This window comes from Brugia malayi (assembly GCF_000002995.4).
Source record: "Brugia malayi strain FR3 genome assembly, contig: Bm_v4_Chr4_scaffold_001, whole genome shotgun sequence".
NCBI classification, from domain to species: domain Eukaryota; kingdom Metazoa; phylum Nematoda; class Chromadorea; order Rhabditida; family Onchocercidae; genus Brugia; species Brugia malayi.
Window position 1 is genome coordinate 7,085,525 of NW_025062478.1, and position 18,856 is coordinate 7,104,380.

The 18,856-nt window shown below is 31.6% G+C and overlaps 1 protein-coding gene across 1 annotated transcript; it reads left to right on the top strand.

The window, feature by feature from the left end:
• Positions 1-957: 957 nt before the first annotated feature.
• Bm3047 (Uncharacterized protein) lies at positions 958-14,851 on the top strand (the record flags this gene model as incomplete). Its single annotated transcript, XM_043081971.1, has 38 exons — positions 958-997; positions 1,343-1,467; positions 1,623-1,742; positions 2,039-2,163; positions 2,298-2,444; positions 2,618-2,741; positions 2,929-3,138; positions 3,282-3,395; positions 3,584-3,760; positions 4,108-4,224; positions 4,296-4,421; positions 5,069-5,172; positions 5,421-5,499; positions 5,563-5,682; positions 6,056-6,251; positions 6,545-6,618; positions 6,897-7,043; positions 7,380-7,586; positions 7,821-8,021; positions 8,479-8,595; positions 8,694-8,922; positions 9,061-9,244; positions 9,399-9,539; positions 9,603-9,753; positions 10,068-10,147; positions 10,432-10,537; positions 10,712-10,881; positions 10,985-11,141; positions 11,350-11,578; positions 11,811-11,969; positions 12,332-12,448; positions 12,637-12,708; positions 12,897-13,055; positions 13,197-13,339; positions 13,634-13,794; positions 13,935-14,044; positions 14,200-14,305; positions 14,593-14,851. The coding sequence occupies 38 exons, from the start codon at positions 958-960 to the stop codon at positions 14,849-14,851; spliced, it is 5,403 nt and encodes a 1,800-aa protein (XP_042937905.1).
• Between the last annotated feature and the right edge of the window lie 4,005 nt (positions 14,852-18,856).

Consider the following 18,856-nt stretch of genomic DNA (forward strand, 5'->3'; position numbering starts at 1 on the left):
GCGATTTCGTCCCATTAATCGCAGTTCCGACACCTGAAATAAGCGAGAACATATTTCATTCATTGCTGGGTAATGCAAACACACTTTCGCATAGATTTTAATATTCATGAAAGCTTATGAATGTATGAAATGGAAGTAGAGAGAGAAATGATTGGTTTTAACAGTCGATAATATTGCTGTGGTAAACTGTTAGGCAATGACAAAGAAAGTGTCGATGTGTTTTGGATACGTGAACCTGTTGACAGAACCTTCCTCAGTTTACTGAATTCATTCCTCACTTACTGTAAGGTTTAATCCGCGTGCTGTGCTGTTTCATGTGCTGTTAACACATCAAGCGATAGCTGAAGCGTGTTGGCCATTGGTTCATGTAACGTTCACTTCTCCTTGCATGGTGTCTATATCCGTTTCTCCACTATTCTTTAGATATCCCATAAATTTGGGATTAAAGTTGCTAAGCAGATAGTTGTGTAGTCATTACTGAGCAATCATGAAGAAGCAATGATTGGATGCATGTTTAGACAAAAAGGCTCCAAAGAAAACTGGAAGACTGAAAAGAAAAGATTAATTCCGAGAAAACCAGAAACCGAGAATATTCTGTCTCCCTGAGCATTTCCGGAAGATGTTCAGAAAGGCGCAGTGGGATTGTTCTTTACACAGTGATCTGGTCGTAATGTGGTGCGTGATAATATTACTACTGCTGTTTCCTTAGTCGATAACGTGGGTTGAATATGAATTGACTTGACTTGAAAGTGATTAAATATCTTAGCATTAAATAGATGGATGACTCAGTGATTCATTTGAAATTGTTTCTTATTTTCATTAAAATGAAATACTGTGATACTAGGAGAAATAATAGTCGGATTTAATTAAAAGGACAGAATTCTTTTTATTTACGGATCAAGTTGTTAGAGATTATGAATAATCAGTGACATTATGAAGATTTTAGGTGTGATAAATATGGTTATTACTGGGACAAACTCCGAAATGTGCTTTCAGTGTTAGTTTACATTCATTATATTTGTAGTGAAACAAAATACAAGTTACGTGCGAGTAATTTTGTGTATAATTTTACGTCGTATGCTCATACGTAACTTGTGACATAACGGAACCATGTAATCATTAAATTTCCCTTGTCCCATTATCAGTCGAATACAACTTCATCTTTTTTTAAGATACTGAAAAAATATTAAAATACATTTTTTAAGATACAAGGAAACCGTTCTATTTTGACAGAAAACAAGTTATTTAATAAGCCTTATTTGGTAGTTATGCCCTTCTAAATCATTTCCACATTTTTTTTTCCACCGGATTTCACATATTTACTGAATAACTGCCGTTCTAGTGGAACGTCTTTTCCTTCATTTGGCTTTAATCAACGATGATTCAAAATTGGAAACATTTACTCATAAACACTTATTGGATATCATAGAATGCACTTCCACAGGCGATGTTGAAGTTCGAAATAAAGTGATTTTTGGTACCTATAAATAACATTTGACAGAGACTTTAATTAAGCGAAAATTTTGATAATATTATGTCATATTTTGATTTTGGTTTTGAAAGAGATCACTTGTTACTATTCATTCATCAAGTTATATGTGGAAAAAATGTATTCTTTCAAGGGAATGGAAGTGTTAACACATTTAAATCGTCGAATTAAAAGCAATTTAATGATAATGTTACCGTTGAAGGATATCTTATATTATGTATTATCCTCAACACAAGAGAACTTCTTAGGAACGGTATGGATTGTAATTTCTTTCGCAGTATTAAAGCCAAAATGTGTATGTTAAAGTATTTCAGAGAGCTATGAAAATAAAGCATAACCAAATGATATACGATCCTTTTTCCCCTATTAGCTCTTTGTCAGCCCTCCCCAATTATTGTATCTCAATTTCTGACAGGATTATTTTCTTTCTGTCACCTTTTTCTACCAGTTCATTAATTATCAGATAGAAAGTAAGAAGTTATATTTCTAACCATTTTTGCATATGAAGAGCGCATAATATGTATTTGTTTAATTTTTTTGAGTTTGCAGAATTTCGCAATTGTTTACCTTAAAATAGCATTGGATCGTGTGGACACTAAAGAACACATTGCTCTTCTTCCAAATCTTCTGGATGGTTTGCTGAAATACATAAACGAGAGGAAGATATTTGACCAGTGAGTTTCATCTCCTATATTCCAACTGTACAAGTCGTACGTCAGGGTCATTAAATTGAGACTATTCTCCAAAAGTATTTTTAGAGATAGCATAAGTTTCGACCGGCATTTAACCAAAAAAGCAAAAATTATAGGCTTATTGTTTTAACAGCGCGTGCTTGGATATATATCGCTGATCTAAACCAGCAAATATGGCCGTCACTAGAACCATTAAAAAATAAAATAATTAGGTCGGAAATACTGAAATTCTTTTCGGACATACTATATTTTCCGAACTCAAGGTTAGTTACTGCTTGGATGTCTCGAAACCAAGAAACACTTAAAATATGCACTAATGGCTGTAAGAACTGTGTCATTGTTTGCGATATCTTTTGCATTGATTTTTTTAAAATGATTTTTTTCTTTCTTTTTTTCACCAAATTGTCATTAAATCCTTCTCAGATTTGTTTTCTAGTAACGAAAATAGAAATGTAGCCATTATGCTGGATAACTTTTGTGATCATGCATGTATGTCAAAAAATGGATTTCTGCGAATTGCTAAAAATGTTTTAAATGATCCAAAAGTTAGTATTACTGCGGTAAGTCCCTTCCTTATTTGGAATTCATCAAAATTTTTAGTTAATATATTTTTAGGCCGCAAACTTTTTCTGGGTTGCTAAAACTTTTAAAATAAAAAAATTTTCACCTTGTTCTTTTCAAAGTATTGACTGAACAGAAATATTTTCAGCAATCTTCCACACATTAGCATTTTGTTTTCTTTTTCAGTTAAAGCTATCTGTAATAAAGGTGTTGTCATCAATGGTTTTTGCTGAAGCCGAGATCTTACCATTATTGGTTGGAGCTATCGCGCTTGGCCCTGGCGAAGTTGAATTAGCTGGCGATATCGCTATCAAAAAAATTGATTTGGAAAAAGTCCTAACAAACAAGGACACAGTGAACAGTTTGTTCAATTTATATCTCGGTTTGTCGCATCAGGTAACTTTCATTATATTAGCTGTTATCACTTATTGGCACTTCTCTGTTCTGTTGTAAAATTATTTGCAATTCAAAGAATGCATTTAAAAAATCTCAAATAAATTAAATGCAACTTAACGTCATCCATAACGTTTTTTTTTCAGAAGCTGGAAGAAAGCGACAAAGTTCTGCCAGCTACGATTCTCATTAAGTTGAAGCTAATGCCTCTATTAATGAAATCTCCTGTTGCGGTCCAAACTTTCCCACATAATATTAGAGTAAAATATATTTTCTTTGTCAAGTGTTCTTGGAAAGGTCCATTTTCAGCTAAACTTTCGAATTCCATGAGAAAGATTGAAAAGCTTAAAATTTCCTTCTTCAAATTATTTCCGCTAATCCATTTACTTTTCCTATCTTGACTTTTTTTCTGTATTTTAATTTTTTCCTCATATTTCATGTCCTTTAGGTGGCATTTGATGGCTTATTCAAGAAAGACGATTTTGTTCAAAATAAACCTATCAAATTGCAACAAATAAGCATCGACTTTTTGTTGCTTATTGTGAAAAATTTCCCTACGAATGCTTTGCCAACGTTTGGCCCCATTATATTTTCTTCGATAAGAAAGCTAATTGAACAGAATGAGGTCCGTCGAGAATTTTTCTAATTCTTAAAATTAATTCAGTTTCGCAGAAACTAAATTATTTAGATCCCATATCACAGTTAAAAATTCTTAACTTGAGTCTTCCGTTGACAACTGCAATTTCACAGATTTGTTGAAATTCTCTCTTTGTATTCATCACTTTTGTCGCATTTTGACGTCTGGTTGATTTTTTACATTAGCAAATTGTTTACTATTATTTCGCAAAGAGTTGTAGCAAATCTGAACATAATTGGATTAGAGAAATGATATATTTGTGGGTATGGATATGTGATTGCTTTTAGCGCTGAAAACATTTTTGCTGGCATTATTAAGTTACTTTTACTTTTCAGTTCTCAGGTATTGTTGCTATAGCCTATCAGTGTTTTGGTATTATTGGTTGTAAAGTCCCACAATTGGTTGTAAATGATATGGCTTTGTTGCAGGAAACGTTTGATGCCATTCCATTGGTCATTTTTTCATATTCCAAATTTTCAATTTCTTTCTGATCTTTACATTTTTATAGATTTTGGGTTTTTAGGCACCAGTAGAAGTATCTTCTGCAATAGCAGATTGTTTACTAAATTGGTTACCTGCTTTCTGTGCGGTTAACGATGTTGTCTTAAACGGTATTTTGGAAGCACTCATTTCTTCATATATTGTTCACGTATGTTTTGTTTTTTATGGTTTCATTTTAAGAATTGAGTTCCTATATTTATGGAATTATTTTTGAAATGTTTTAGCGCATTCAATAGTTGCACTTGTCTATTTGTATAAAAGCAATAAAAGTTAGCATATATTAGGTTAAAGCTTCGTTACTATGTATTTTGATAGTTAAATGTACGAGTATCAAATTCTATTGATTACATTAAGTCACTATTAAAAGTGTTGTAAGGTTTTTAAAACTATATTGCAACTGTTTTTTTTAGGAAGCACACTATTCTACGGTATTTCCGACGAGATATATATAGAAATAACTGAAATAAAATAATACATGCAAAAAAAGTTTTCGGGCAATTATTTGAATGCCGAATATTTTTTTTTTCCTTTATATTCAGTGCTAATGCTCAAAAGTAGTGTGTGACCATTCATTATACAATCGCTCTGATTATAATAACTGGTTCACTGGTAGCTAAAATATTAAGTGAACTTCTATTTTGTTCATTACGATACTTGGTAGCGAAATGTGCAAATTTATTTATGTTTGCTAGCTGATAAGTAATGTCTAATTCTAATTCTGTGCTACCAGACTTTTTAATTTTCTTTTGCTGAATTGTTTAATTATATTGAATAACTTATTATAAATATTTTTAGGAATCACCGAAATGCCGTCTTGTTGCCTTAAAGTTTGTTGAAACATTGGTGAAAACACCATCGTTGGAATTCCGCTGGATGCTTTGTCGAACTTGCGAAGATCCGTAAGCATATCAGTATGTTTAAGTTCCCCACTGTTGGACTAATAACCTTTTACTGAGCATCAACTTTATGTAAATATGTTGGTGGTTCAGTTCATTTTGAGCTTAGATGATAATCCTGTGAAAATTACGCTATGACTTATGGCGTTATGTCTTGCAAGTTTACATTAATATAATTTATAGTAGACTCTAAAAAGACGATTAATTTTGGTTGTCAATTTTTCCTCTAATTAAAGCAGTTTTTTATTCAGGAGAGATGAAATGAGACGCGAAGCTGTGCGTCTACTGGATTTATCAGTTGCAGACCCCACGACGACACCTGATTTTAAAGTAATGCTTTTTCATTTTGCTTTTTATTGATTTAAGGCAGGAGATGCAGGTCATTCTTTTAAGGATTTGGTTGAATTTATTCACCGAAAATTGAATTTGCAAGGTGCTGTTGGAGGAGTAGGCTTTGCAACTGCTGAAGCGAAGAAGAAGAAAGGAACTTTTGCTGACGAAGTGTTTCACATTGTAAGTGTAGGTTAAAATATGAAAACTGTAAGTTAAAATATAGTCCATAAATAGTAGCAAGATCATACTGATTTTCGGAAAAATGAAGACTTGGAATACTAAACCGCATTCTTTATTTCATAACATTTTGATATATGCTTCAAATTACTAAAAAAGTTTCGGTTTTGTACTTAAGCGAAGAGAGAAAAAAGCTTTTTCTTAGTTTTCTACTTAAAGAATAGGACAGAAATGTCATGATTAAAAATATATGCTGAATTGAGTCTGCAATTGTTCATTTTCAAACTGTTTAGGATTTTTTTTTTTTTTTTAAAAATTAAATTCACAAGCTTGTTCATTCTGATGTTATGTCTCTGCATAACGTCTAAATTTTCAGTCAGCGCTTTATCTGTACGCCAATTTACAAGTTGCTTGTTTGCTACAACCAGTCTCACTAATAGAAGCGGATATTTTTCCAAGAACATCGCATTATCCTGTAATCAGTAGATATCTAGTTTCGATCAGTGAAGATCATGTTGAGATTTTACATCTCTTCCTAGAAATAGTTTTGAAGGCAAATGAAGCACAGCCAGGTATTTTTAATTATTTAGATATTTCACTGAGTTTGTGAACAAAATATTTTCATTAAGAAACTGAGTAGAAAATCCTGGTATGTGTATTACTAATTGATTAATGATTCACATGGTCCTTTTTATTTCGATCTTAGTTCTGAAAAGACAGTAATAATATATTCCTCTTTACTTCTGACTCTGGAGTAAGTTCATTTTTCAGTACTATTTTTTCATTACAATACTGTTTGTTTTTGTCATTTTTTAATATTCAGTATAGTTAGACATAATAAAATCAACTGCAAATAAATTTTCAGCTAATGTTCTCATCGAAATTGCTTGTTTGATCTTGCACAGTGGAAGTGGAAATTTAGGTCACAATTATCATGCGGTAGTACATTTTCTTTCTTTTTGCTGTGTATCTTTTCATTGCTCTTTAATAACTCTTTGCAGTGACAATTATCCTTTTCTTAATATGTTTTAGTTTCGATTATTCATTCATATAAATCAAAATTATTCTTCTCATGTATATGGTAGGAGTGATTGTACGAGAGAAAAATAACTTCTTTTTTCATTTGTTATTCCATTTTATAGGAAATTTCTTAAAATCTTCATGGAAAAAAATTATGCATATTTCATCTTAAATCGACAACTTCAGAAACATTTTAGGTTGTGGCATCTTTAGAGCGTCATTTGAATTCCATTTCTCGGATAACAGTGTGTGCAAAACTTTCTGAGCTTTACAGTCTGATACTGACTGATATGGAAAAAAAGAAATGTTTAGAACGATGTATGGAGCAGTTTGACAACCGTGATGTAAGTTTCACTTATTGGTGATAGTAAACTGATGAGCGCTTTGATTAAAAGAAATGCTCGAAAAAATTTAATTTTTTTCTCCGTCGTTGAGGGTTTGTTCAGATGTCGTGTTTGTTGGTCATTAGTAAAAAAAAAAGAAAAATGAAAAACAGTGTTGGAACCTTGACATATTAGTTCAGTTAATTATTATTCGAACAATGAAGTTTTAAATTTTATTTCATTTTTAAATCATAGTTTAGATATGTTCAGATTTGAATATGTTTGTCATTTTGGCAGCCATGATATACATAGTTAAATGACTTTGAACAAAAACTGAGGAAAAAATCAATATTTCAGGAGTTACAGGTTCAAGTCCCATGGCTTTGTGCATATTTAGCAACTCAGTCACAGGCAGACTTAACTACTGGAGAATTCAATAGAATTAAAGATCACTTAGTGAACGTGATCGAAATATTTTCTACTCAGCAGCACTCTGAAGCAGCTTGTGGTTCGTTGGCAGAATTATTGAGAAGAGCTGTTTTCAGTTTCAGAGAAACAGAGAAGGCAATCACTTTCAAGATTATATTAATGTTACTTGGAAGCTGGTTTTGATTCTATCTCTTTTTTTTTTTTTTTAATTTATGAGTTAGAGGTTTTTTGATCACATGACGAAGAAGTAATATCATATCAGGCAATGAATTTTGCCTCATAATATTTATCTGTAATTCTTAAAATCACCACCATGTTGATGTGCATCGTCATTTTATTTCAATTTTCTACTTTAGCTTTGTTCTTTAGACTAACTTATTATCATCAATTTCTGATAATCAATTTTATTCGCTCTGTAAATTGCTGGGAAAGATAGCAAAATCTCGAAAGGATACTTTAACATCAAAAATGAAAGAATCAGCTGTGCAGTGTCTTGGTTTTCTTTCATTACATAATTTGCCAACTATTTTATATGAAAAAATTTTGGCTCAGTTATTTGCATGTGGTGAGGTAAGTTTCCAAAAATTTTCATTTTTAATTATAGGTGCTATATAGTATAAAATAGATGGTTTACCAGATGAGAGTTTGGTTTTTAAGAAGTAATCTTTACGAAGTCTAAAACTATTCTTATGTATTCGAAGAGTGGTATGTATGAGATGTGCTTAAATTGCACTAATTCAGTCTAATGGTTGTGCCCAACAACTAACAGTGGGATGAAATATTCATTATTATTATTTATCTCTAATAATGTTGTTTCTGAGTGCATTAAATGTCGGCACTAACATGTTGAGATGTCATAATTTCAGAAAATTATTGTTGCATTGTAAATTTTTAGCTTCATATATTTCAAAAACCTCACTGAACTCCTAGCTATGAGTGTGTGACACTTAAAATTTAACTTAGAATTTTAAATAACTAACCTCGTTGTTTACTGGTTAAGTATAGCATATATGTAGTGTTTCTTCAGATTGCTACCCAACCAGAACTGCAGTTTACAGTTGGCAGTGCGCTTTTTGACGCTGCTTTCGGGGAAAGTTCTCCATCACGTAGAAATATTTTCACCGAAACAGAAGAATTTTTTCTGGTAAGTGTGAAGGTTTTTAAAAATATAATTTACTTAATGAGAAGGTCAAAAAATACAAAATTCTGAAATACACCAAGTTTTATGTACAAAATTCTCAGGAAAAGAACTTATCTGTTGATGGACGGGACTGTATTGAGAAGAAAGTAGCGAATTTATTGGAAATTCTGAATATTAAATTACATCACGTGAATCGCCATTTGCGTCAAGCTGCGCTTGTTTGGTTGTTTACTTTGGTGAAACGATGTAGTGCCATGAAACTTGATTGCATAATGAACAGTTTATGCTCTATTCAATATGCTTTTATCAATGGCTTAACCGAAACAAGCGGTCTGTTTGTTTATTTTCTCAATTATTTTTTCATTTATAATGAAAGTACGTTGAAATCTGTCAGATTGGATGGAAATTTTAACAACGCGTCTGCATATCATCAAATCTATGTTGCTTTGTTTCAATGATAAATTTCAGAATTCTCGCAGGAAGTTGCAAGCGAAGGACTTGGTATCATTTTTGAACTAGGCTCGGAAAATCAAAAGAAAGTAATGGTTGAAGAATTGGTTAATACACTCTCAGCTGGTCGAAAACAAATCAATCCAGTTGCACCAGACACTCTCTTGTTCTCGAAGGGTGAATTGGGTACTTCACCGATGGGGTCGGCCTAAATATAAATATTTAATTTTAATTTAAATTTCGTCCTTAGCTTAAATTGCTTGCAATTATACATTTTTTATGATCTTTTTTTTCTGCAAGATTAGAAGGTTTTTACTATCTTTTTTTTAATTCTACATAAATTAAATTTCTTGTAGGGAAAATTTGACAACCTATAAAGAACTCTGCAATTTGGCTACGGATTTGAATCAGCCGGATCTCATATACAAATTTATGCAGCTTGCAAATCACAATATTTTATGGAATTCCAAGAAAATAAGTTCCTTCAATTTGTTTTCGTAAATCTTGCCAAAAGTTCTTGAAATGACATCTTATTTTTAGGGTGCAGCTTCCAGTTTCAGTATTATAATGCAACAAGAAAAAGGTGCAATGGAACCATATTTGGCTCAGTTGGTACCAAAACTTTACAGATATCGATATGATCCTGATTTGAAAGTCCAAGGCGCCATGAGGTCAATTTGGCAAGCAACCACAGTTTCTAAAAAAAATGTGGTGCGTTACAATTTCTAACAAAAAGCAATGTATTTTGCATCCATGAAAGTCAATTTATTGTTATTTTTTTGTCGTAATTTAAAAATTCATTATTTTATTATTTGATATATTTTAGAATGTTAAGCATATTTCCGTACTACATTATAATACGAGATCATTAGCTGAATCAGTGTGTTTGAGACGATTATGACATCAGTAAGAAATTACTTGTGCATGTAATAATGATTTCAAAGTCAAAATTTAAATTTAACATACGCAGGTTTCAGCAAATATGACATACGAAATCGATACTGAATAATGCATCTTATTTTTAGATTGAAGAATATGCAGACGCTATTTTCAAAGAACTTAAATTAACCCTTACGGACCCTCAGTGGCGAACGCGTGAATCGAGGTTTGTGTTATCACTGGTTTTTTGCTCAGTTTTTACATTACATCTGCAAAAGGATACAATTCATGTTTTGAGTTTTTATATGAAACTTTGAATAGTTTTTCATTTGGTGAATCATGAACAGATGCCATGTTACTCTTAACATTCTAAAAGCCTTTGACTATATTGTTTCCTTCCTTCTTTCTTTTCTACTTTGACTGTGTATATTTTCACATGGAACAAGCCAGCTAATTTTTCCCTTTTGGTTCATTTAAAGCCGGAGCTTCATACTCTTTAGATTTTTGCAGTTGTTTGGCATTAGCAGACTTTCTCAGTGCACATTGCACTAATGAAGTAGTGGAACATTTTGGTGAGCTTTTCGAAATATTGTATCGAGTTCAGGATGATATAAAGGTGCTTAGTTTCATGAGAATTGTATTTAGTAGCAAAAATATGGGAAATATTGTTATTGATTCTTTCAGTTCGACAAGAATCAAATGTCCTATTATTTGTCCAAGCATTCTAAAAAGTTGCAATTGAATACGAAATTTCTCTTGTATCGTTGTTTAACTGTATGCCATTGCTAAGGAATCAGTTCGAGTAGCAGCAGGACGTACTTTATCAAGTCTCATTAAAATTACGCTACGCAAATGTTCTTCATTTAATGGCGCTAAAGCTACTCAGTTGCTTGGAATGGTGCTTCCAGTTATTGTTGAGAAAGGAGTTAGATCGAGTGTCAAAACTAATAAAATATTGAGGTGGCATTTCAAAACACTTTTCAATTTTTGTAGATCTCTAATTCTTTGCTTCTACTTTTCAATTGTATATCGGGTTATAAATCGGGAACTAATAATTTTCCAGCCTAAAATTGATCATGGACGTTGCAAAGGAAGCTGGTTTGGCACTACAACAACACGTAAATACAATAGTACCGTGCTTGCTAGACTCATTGAGTGAAGAAGAGTCAACGTTTCTGAATTATCTTGCTGCTAGATCAAGTTTAGTTGAACTGGAAGTGGTAAATTTGTTATGGTTTTTTCGTTCAAATTTACATTTTACAATGAACCTATTTCTGTTATATTGTAGTTTAAAATAAATTAAACTTTAAACTAAAGTGGTTTTTTCTGTTTTAATAAATTCTTTCCAATCTTGGTGTTCTGTCTTTTGTAAAGATTTATTTAAAGTTGTTCAGTTTTATATAAACGTTGTAAAAGACATTATTTGAGCTGGACTCGGCCCGTACGTCAATGGCACATGGCTCTCCAATGATGGCTGCTCTTCGTTGTGTTGTCCCGTATGTAGATAAGGATGTTTTCAACCCTGAATTAAGCGACAAATTGGTTGAACAACTACGTTGCAGTGTTGGCGTGACGACACGTACAGGATGTTGTCAATTTATTATCGATTTATGCCTTCAGCGTCAGGAACTTCTGTTGTCTTGTCGATCTTCATGTGGTGTGTTCTTTAGATTTTTATATTATATGTAATTAATAATTATAATGAGATTTGCAGTGCTATGATGAAAAGTTGGAAAGTTATTTTTTGAATTTCTTTAAAGTTTTTAATTGAGGAACTGGTTGAGAAATGCAAAAATGCTTTGCATCTCAAAATTTCGCTTTTTTTAGGTGCACTTATGTTTGGAAATTTAATTTTCGTGAATGTAATGCACTATTATTTTAGCTTTCAGATAAAATGATACGAGTTCTTCTCACTGGCTTAAATGATCGTAATCCAGTAATTAAAAAACAGTTTGCATCTTGTTTATCATATTTACTGCCTTTCTGTTCAAGAAAAGAAGTAAATCGAATTCTGGATTACATAAAACAAAAAATGCAAAATGAACAAGGTAAGCTTACTGAAAGATGGAAAAAATTGAACAGCTATTGCCGGATTCATAAATGAATAGGAAATGTATGAACAGTTTTTTAATATGTGAGGATTGTCTTAAAATCTATGCTTCAACCTTCTGGCCATTTTCAAATTTCTTACCTACCGAACTCCCTTGAACTTCATTTTGATGGGTTTTCAGAATTCAAAAAACTACCATCTCGTAATAAGAGAATTCTTGAATATTTCGATTTTTTTTAGTTTCAATAACTGCAAATAGTTAAATAATAAAAATTTGTTTTTGGAGGTGATGTTGTGAGATTTGCATACCTGATTCTTGAAATTTTCGGAAAATTTTATATTTGAATGGCGGCGTTTCAGATGAAGAAAAAGTGACAGTATTGCATCTTCTACGCTTTTTATCAAGAAATACTGAAGTTCTTTCTGAGTTACTAACTGTCATTGTTCCATTTATATTTCTTTATAAATGCCAGGAAGGTGAGTCTTTTAGTTTGTTTAATATATTAAGACCTTTATATTTCTTGTTGATTTTTATATAAGACATTATTCAATCTTCCCTTAAATTCTTTCAATGGGATTTTGCATTTTTTAGGACTTATTTTCTGAATAACTTTTGTTTCCTTGTCCATTTGTTTTTCGTACAAATGTTTTTTTGAATTTTTCAGTTGCTAAAAATGATGAGGCAGGAAGAAAGAGGATCGAGATGTGGGATGAATTATGGTCTGAGTTGGTTCCAGGTGCGATTTTACTCTTTTTTTTATAGCCGATTTCATGTCTAACATGTTTTCACTTTTTATTTCATGGATTTCTTAAGCAGTTTTAACGACTCAGAATAAAAATGAAATTTTCAAACAAAGTTCGATCTTTTTTTAGGTAGTTAAGAAATATTAATTTCCATGTCAATGACTTATTAATTTTGTCACAGACACTTCATCTGCTATTCGTTTATATCATAAGGAAATGGTCGAGGTAGCTTTACTTACACTAAACACAAGTCCTGTTTTTGCGATGAAAGCACAAGCAGCAAAGGTACTTGCATCAGTTGCCGAATCTGGTATTCTCAATGATGACGTTGACTGTATTGGTTTGTTTCTTTGTTTCTCCATGTTTTTTTTCATTAAACTAAAGCAAGTTGTAAGTAGGCAAGCTCAGAAACAAGAAGATGAACTGAAGGTGATAGTTAATGTGTTTGTAAGCAATTTATTGATAGTTTAATGTCTTTCAGAAATGCTCTATGATAATTTAACAAACGCATTACGTGGCCGAATATGGGATGGTAAAGAAAAGTTAGTTGAAGCTATCAGAGCGTTATTATTTTCGGCAGGAAAAAATTTGGCTTCAAAGTGGGATGAAACTACAGTTGAAATGGTATGCTTACTATCCACGTTTATGTCAACATTCCTTTTTAATTTAAATTGATAGCTAGCATGTGAAGCGAAACCCAATAAAATACCTTGTTCGCAAATATATTTTGAAAAGCAATTCAGAAACGGACAAATTGTTGTCAAACTTCTAAAAAGAAATTATGACATATGAGTTCAGTTGGGCTGTATTATCAACTCTTGATATTATTCTACAATATGTTGAGACTAATCGTATATCTATATATATATATATATATTTGTTTGATTTATTTGGTAATGAAAAAAATTATTTTTATAGAAATTTTTGCCTTTATGGGGACAGTGTAAAAAAAAAAGTGAGAAATATACTGGAGAAGCTATTCTGTGTGCTGCTATGTTTTGCGAAATGACTGGTTGTAGTAAAATTGCTCAACAAATGATGTCCTATATTTGTGATGTCATAAACTGTAGTCATTCAGAGTGAGAATTTTGTGTTTTTTTTTTTATTTTTTTGGAAAGAAAAAATTATCAGTTCAATGAAATACCTAAAGCAAAACTTATAATCATTTATGAGAACCAAAATGGTTCATTGATTTTATATCAAATTTCTGGAAATTCAGACAAAATTGCAATGTTATCAGCGAAGGAGAAAGTGAAAACCTGAAAAATTATGATTATCTAATGAAGATTGTGCCAGCAATTGCTCATTTGTTACTGTCATTTCACGGAGGTTTGTTATCTGTGCACAAAGATACCTTATTTCTCTAGCTATTACGAAACTCAGTAGTTGTAATTCATATTGAGTAATGTCTAATTAGTTTTTCTATTAAGTAATATTTAATTATTTCTACAATTACTAAATAATTTCATACTTCACTGCTTTAGCCGAATTGTTTCGTTGCATGGAGCAAGTAGTCGCTTTGTTGAAGTCTGATACATTTTGGAAAGTGAAGCAAGCACTTATTATCGAATTACCACATTTCATTGAAAGGTGAGTTGTAAAAATAAATTTTTGATTATATTTTCGAAATAAACATAAGCTTGGAGATGAAATAACTAACTCTCAAAAAGAAATGTAATTACTCAAAAATTCTGTTTTACAATTCCTGAGAAATGACAACTGTAACAACATTAATTGCATATGATGCTGTTCTGGTTTATTTTTTTTTAGAAGTAATGCTAAACATCGAAAAGGAGCAGTTTATCATCAGTACTTTGTTATAATTTGATATAAACCATTATTTGTTACGGTAATTTACAATATTTTTAAATATTTAGATGTTCATCTCATATTGATTTCACCGCTCTGTTTGTGGTTGTTGGTTCACTTCTGGTTGAAAATGATGTTTCGCAACGGCATACGTTTACTCAACAATGTTGCGTCGTTCTCGAATATATCATTAAGCGAGCACAGAACAAAAAATGTATTTTGTTGCTATACAAGCACAAAGATACCGTGGAAACACTAAAGAAAATAACAGTCGTGAAATCATCCGCAGTCGTGAAATCACTTGACAAATTATTGAAGTATGAATAATAGGTTTTTGTTTTCTATTGTAATAGTTGTTGTATAGTAGAACTAATACTGTGTTGTGGCATCAAGGACTCTGGAATACATTTAAAAAATTCACATTTCGCCAGCATAACTTTCTGGCTCTTGACTCTTTGAGGTGGTAAATGATCTATATATATATATAGATAGATAGATAGATAAACGGAATTGACGACGCAAGTGAATCTGTGCAGGGGAGCTTGGAAATGTTAGCCCACACTTTCAAGAATTTTGACAGAAATATTGAAATGTTGCCTATATGTTTACTTTGAACTTTAAATTTATATTCAGACAAGATGTGAATAATCCACCTTGCATCCATAACCACGTGAAACAAGTGTTGCAATTTGGAGAAAATGTCATTTGTTATTGAACTTGAATTTTCTTAAGATTTGAAATGTAAACGACTTTCATAAACAGTATAAATTGCAGTCAATAACCAATTTATAAGAAATTGGCCTACAATTATTAAAGTAGCAACTGGCAAAATAAATTGAAATATTGGATATCAAGAATGAATATGAAGGAATAGTATAATATTACTGTTTTGAACCAATAATTACAATTTGCTGGAGGTGTTCAGTTCAGCTGTTTTAAGGACAGGGACGAGTGTTGGATAGATGAAATTAGAATCAAGATTTCTTAAGCTCCTCTCACTACTATATCTTACAGAGTGGGTGATCAGAAAAGTAATAAATAGAAGTGGTAACTTTTAAAATCATTTTGGGTTAAATAGGTCTGGACTATTTATCTGAAAGTAGAGTGTGAAATCAAAACCTGGATTTTCATGATAGTTAATGGGAACATACAATGTATGATATGTAAATTAAACTATATGTTAACATAATTTTATAATTTTCAAAAAGGATGTGGATTTGCCAGTTGATTCTTTTTTGTAACAAATGATCTTTTCGGTTGCTCTGTATAGGTAGTTCCAACCATTGGATGAAAAAAATAACAGCTAGTCTAATTACCACATTACTTTTCAGCAACAGTTAATTACTGTTCAGTTGATTAGAAAAAACCATTTTTTTTTTGCATAGAGTTATTTTCACTTTAAGTTACTTAAATCATAGTGCCAAGTGATCTTTAGTCTAAACCATCGATCGTGGGTATATGAATGATATTTGGACAGCTTTCGTGATAATCACCTTCAACAAGGAGTTACAAATTTCATAGCGATAATAATCTAACACAAGGAATAAGAATTTTAAACTATTCAAAATTCTCACCCATATACCGCTGGAAATGAAAAAGAATTTGACTTGAAAATAATCATTGAAAAATATTTTTATATCTGGCTGATATTACTGTTGTTGTTTCCTCTTTATGAATTTATTTCAGCTGATTAAAATTAATATCTAGAAGTGAAAAAGTTTCTGGTTTATGATTTGTCGACACATTGCATTATTTGCACAAGAAATCAAACAAGATGAACCACAACAAAATGCTGTCGTTTTCTTGACGTTCTGATGAATTTATTACCTTAAGCAGCGTTAGTCTTACACAAATTCCTCCATCACTTATTGAGCACATACCTTTACCTTTGCCCTCCCATTCCATTCCTTCCATACTTCATTAATTTTTTTCCAGGGAATTTGTTGTTATATGAGGTTAAAGCTTAATTTCATCTGTTTTTTATAAATTGAATTTTTCTTTCATATTTCTTTTTAGTGTAGTTCCTTTCCAATCGCTTACAGATATTTCTGGTAACATATATTCTTTTTATGTGTATTTTCGTTAGTATACGTCAAATAAGTATTTTTATAGTAATGTATTTTCTATAGATGCTCCCTATAAATGCAGGTATTTCGTGTTGTTTTCAAGAAAATTTGCTATTTATCAACAGTAAAAACCAAAACCAAACTTTTATGAATATGATTTTTAAAAGCAAAATAGTGGCTATTTAGTTACATTTATGACATCTAATGTAAGTATATACTTACAAAAAAAATGTTCTAATTTATTTTAAACTCTAACATTTTCCTTAAGCATTGTGCATATGACTAATAAAATATCATGAATTTAGAAATGATTCGTCTAAATTTAAAGTAGCTTGTACTGTTGCTAAATTTGCCGATTAAACATTTTATAAAAATCACGTGAAAACATAATATAACCCCATAACTTAATCTATTCAAGGGCCACAGAATATTTGGTGACACCATAGAAAAGTGGCAGAAACTGAAAAGACTTCAGTTTAGGATCTAAACATACACAATACTGGAGATCTTCTATAATGATTGCAAAGTTTTTGTCTACAGCACTTTTTGTTTATCATTAGGCCGCCACGTTTACCTCATCACAGAAGTCATATTATCTTATCAAGAGAAATGAGAAAGTGATTTTATATAACAAAGCATTAGAAGAATGAATCTTCTGATTTGTTCTGCTCTTTCTTATCCAATAAAACCATCGAGAAGTAGCGACACTTCCTTTGAGACATTTGTTGACCTTTTCATCTTTAGTTTGGAGATGAAGAATTTTCTTCAAAGAAAAGTGAGAGGGACAGAATCTCTCACCCCGCACTTTCTCATCTCATTGGCATTATGTGCTTCCCAGCCTTTCCGCTTGGAAACATAAGGCTACTGTAGTAAGATTACTTATTCATGCAAAGATTACTGTAGTAACTTATTCATGCACAGCGATGCGATAGCCATTTAATGAAAGAGCATCTTAGTGGGAGGAGCATTTTCACTCATCAAAAATTTTCACTGTAATCCAACTTCATACTACTTTATTACAACATCTTTTGAAACTCATTTCACTTCGCAAATTCACTTCAAAAGGAAATGTCCTTTGCTCAGTTAGTATAGAAGTGGTTTACATTTTTCACTCAAATAGCTAAAACATCTCAGTCATAATCAAACTGCTACTACAATGAGAATGATCTTGCTTTAATTACCATTTAAAGTCTAATTATTTGTTATCAATTAAAATATCCTCTCCACAGATACTCGCGACTTCAGATACCATACGAACCACTTATTTTCTCAAGTAAGATTTTGGATGTTTATTGATCCTTCAACTTGATAAAATTTCCTCCGCTTCGTTTTGCTATGACTTTCAGTGACATTTTCAAATATTTTTGGATGAAGCAGTGTAGCAGTCATGATATGACCTTATCGATTTATTGAAAATAATTACCTATAGGAAGTGAAGAAATGTTGACCTTTAAAATCGTTATTTTGGCCTGGTGTACTCATCACAACAAACATAATTCTTCATTTTTCAGCAGCTCTATATTTAAACTTACAAGCCTCTATCCAAAAAACAGTAAGTCATTTTTATAGCTGCTGTGATCAGACATTTTTTTTTCATTCTTATATGTTCTTTTAATATTTTCAGATGAATTATAACATTCCACCACCAGGGAAACTTCGCTTTTCTTCACGATATCGATGGATCGCTCCTCAATCCACTGTCTTTCCTTTTCATTTCGAAAGCAAAACAAGTGGCGAATCAAATTCACCGCAGATTTCCAGTAGTACCGATCCAGAGATTCAATCTGCAAAATGTCAAAACAAGCTCAATGTAAGCGTAGAAAATGAAAAAACTTCAAATTCTCCACTAACAGATAAGCCCATAAACGTCTCATTGTCGTCTAATGTGTCATCTACTATGTCATCTACATCTTCATCGGTTAAAGAGATGAATAGCTCCGAATGCTTACCTCCAGCAGAAAGGTAAGTAAGGATAGCACTGATATTATCCAAAAAACCAAAATATTTATTTTCCTAATTTATTCTTTCAGTTTTATTTCCTAATTCATTTTCTCACCTCATTCTAATTTTTTTCCTCAATTTTTCGGGGAATCAAATTTCATTCATTCCATTCATTTAATATACTTCTTCATGTAATGACACCTATATATACTTCTACATAAGTACATATATATATATATAAAACAAAATCTTTGGCTCACTTCTCTCCTTTGGGTGCCATTTTATGAAGTTAGGAGGTGCGTTTTCACAGCGACCCTAAAGTTGT